Raw genomic sequence first — 2,481 nt, 5'->3', positions numbered from 1 at the left:
TTTTTTTTTTTTTTTTTTTTGAAGATTGATTAAATCGTCCTATGATTATGCCAATAAATTTGCTGCAATAAAAAATAGAAGTTCAATTGTCGATATTAGAACTAACTTAGAACGTATAGGCGATTTACATGAATATGAAATAGCCATGTTAGTCAATCTTTTACCTAAGACCATATTAGAAGCTAGATATTTAATTCCTTCGTTAATTCGTTTAAATGACGAAACCTTAAATTCTATTTTAGAACATCTTATAAGCTATAAAATGTACGTTTCTTAAAATGAGCAAGGGCAGTACCTCATATCATACCGAGGATTACACAAAAATAATAAATACATATGTAAATATATATATATATATATGTATATATATATATATATATATATATATATATGTATTTATATATATGTGTGTATCTATTTATTTATATTTTTATTGTTTATGATGAAGATTTATTTTTTTTAAATATTTACATATATACAAAAAATATATTTTTTTATATATAAACTATATTTTTTTTTTCTTTTTTTTTTAAAAAAACAGTTTTACTTATTCGTTTTTAAAAAGACATAAAAAGTTAGCCATATAAAGGCTACATCATAAAAAAAAAAAAAAATAATAATAAAAAAAAAGCATAATATTTATCCAATAAATATAAAGCATAATATTTATCCAATAAATATAAAGCATAATATTTATCCAATAAATATAAAGCATAATAATCATCCAATAAATATAAAGCATAATATTCATCCAATAAATATAAAGCATAATATTTATCCAATAAATATAAAGCATAATAATCATCCAATAAATATAAAGCATAATATTCATCCAATAAATATAAAGCATAATATGTATCGAATAAATATAAATTTATTCACATATATATATATTTTTATTTATTTATTTGTATTGGTTTATACCCTTACACATTTCCCTTTATACCTATTTGATTTCCTAGCGAGGCCCTTGATTGTGGGAAAGGGATGGGAAGGGGTCATTTTTACTCAAGACCAATATATTATTATCATAAGATATATATGCATTAATATAACGAAATAAGATAAGTGATGTTATAATACATATTGTTTCTAAATATGAATGATGTTGTGTTATATGTGCCCATTTGAAAATATGATGAAATAAATAAATAGGTACTTTATATAATTTATTTTGTTGATTATTTTCTTGAACCATTTTATTCCACCAATCCACAACAATTTTGATAAGATTTCTTTTAACAATAAAATGAATTTGTTCTATACATTCATTTAAACCTTTACGAAAGAAATAATTAGAAAAGTTATTCATAACATTATTATATAAGAAAATATTGCCTCTTTTTATAGAATAAATAATATCTATATAGATTGAAAGTTTATATTTTTGTAATAATTTTTTCGGTGGATATAAACCTTTATTTAATCTTATGGTTATTAGTGATTCAAGAATGATTTTTCTAAATTCAATTTTGCTTTTATTTGAATTAGAAAATGCCCAAATGAATTCACTTTCTGCTTTTTCATATTCTAACTTTTGTAAATATAATTTCCCTAATTGGTTTTTGAATAAAACGATAAAAGATGTTGGTATATATGAATAATTAATATCCGTAGAGTTGATAATTTTTAAAAAGCTTGATGTGATTTGCATATTATTTAATTTCATACATAATTTAATGGATTGAAACATTAATATAACAAATCCACCATGTTTTTCTATATCTCCTTTAACAATACCTATTTTCCCTCTAATAGAATTTAGGACTTCAATAGTATATTTATTTTTATTATTTATATCTTCGTTTTCTTCATTATATATATCATTTTTATTACTAGTAATATATGAATCTGCTAATGTACTTATATTATTTAAAAAGGAACAAATCGTTAATAAATATGGTAATAACCATAGATTATCACAATAAATTTGAAGAAAAGTAGATAAGAATTTACAACTTGTATTTATTAATGTATCCCAATTAATATTATTTTTATTACATAATATTTTTATAATATTAAAATGATCTAATATTAATTGTTCAAATGGTTTTAATATATTATTATTATAACTATTTTTCTTTTTTATCATCCTTCTTACATCATTTTCATTAATATTGTCAATAACATAAATGTCAAGAGGTATTTGCGATACTTTTAAAACAAAACATATTTTATATCCATTTCTTAACTTTACACATTCTTCAATTTTATCTAGAAGGTCTTCATAATTCTTATTTATCATATCATCATCATTATATCTTAATTTTTTTTCTTCATAAGTACTTCTCAGACAATTTATCTTCCTCGTAATAATGTTCTCTTCATTCATCTGCATACTCGCAAAAATATTTAACTGAAACAAAAAATAAAAATAATAAAAAATAAAATATAATTAAATGAAAAGAAAAGAAAAGAAAAGAAAAAAAAAGAAAAAAAAGAAAAAAAAAAAAAAAAAAAAAAAAAAAAAAAAAAAAAAAA

At 20.0% G+C, this 2,481-nt stretch overlaps 2 protein-coding genes across 2 annotated transcripts in view; one reads left to right on the top strand and one right to left on the bottom strand.

Moving 5' to 3' along the window:
- PRSY57_0204600 (DNA-directed RNA polymerase II 16 kDa subunit, putative) overlaps positions 1 to 277 on the top strand; it is a gene marked incomplete at both ends in the record, with an annotated part of 920 nt that extends 643 nt beyond the window's left edge. The window contains one exon of the mRNA XM_020114394.1: positions 25 to 277. Within this exon, the coding sequence (XP_019970865.1) occupies positions 25 to 277 (253 nt within the window). The remainder of the gene's footprint in view (positions 1 to 24) is intronic.
- Positions 278 to 958: 681 nt separating this feature from the next.
- On the bottom strand, positions 959 to 2,332 carry PRSY57_0204500 (hypothetical protein; the record flags this gene model as incomplete). The annotated part of the gene is made up of 1 exon (XM_012905481.2): positions 959 to 2,332. One exon carries the CDS (start codon positions 2,330 to 2,332, stop codon positions 959 to 961), a length of 1,374 nt encoding a protein of 457 aa, XP_012760935.2.
- Between the last annotated feature and the right edge of the window lie 149 nt (positions 2,333 to 2,481).

The sequence above is a fragment of the Plasmodium reichenowi genome, chromosome 2 (assembly GCF_001601855.1).
Source record: "Plasmodium reichenowi strain SY57 chromosome 2, whole genome shotgun sequence".
Taxonomy (NCBI): Eukaryota; Apicomplexa; class Aconoidasida; order Haemosporida; family Plasmodiidae; genus Plasmodium; species Plasmodium reichenowi.
The sequence above is the reverse complement of the archived record's forward strand: the minus strand, read 5'-3'. Positions and strand labels throughout refer to the sequence as shown.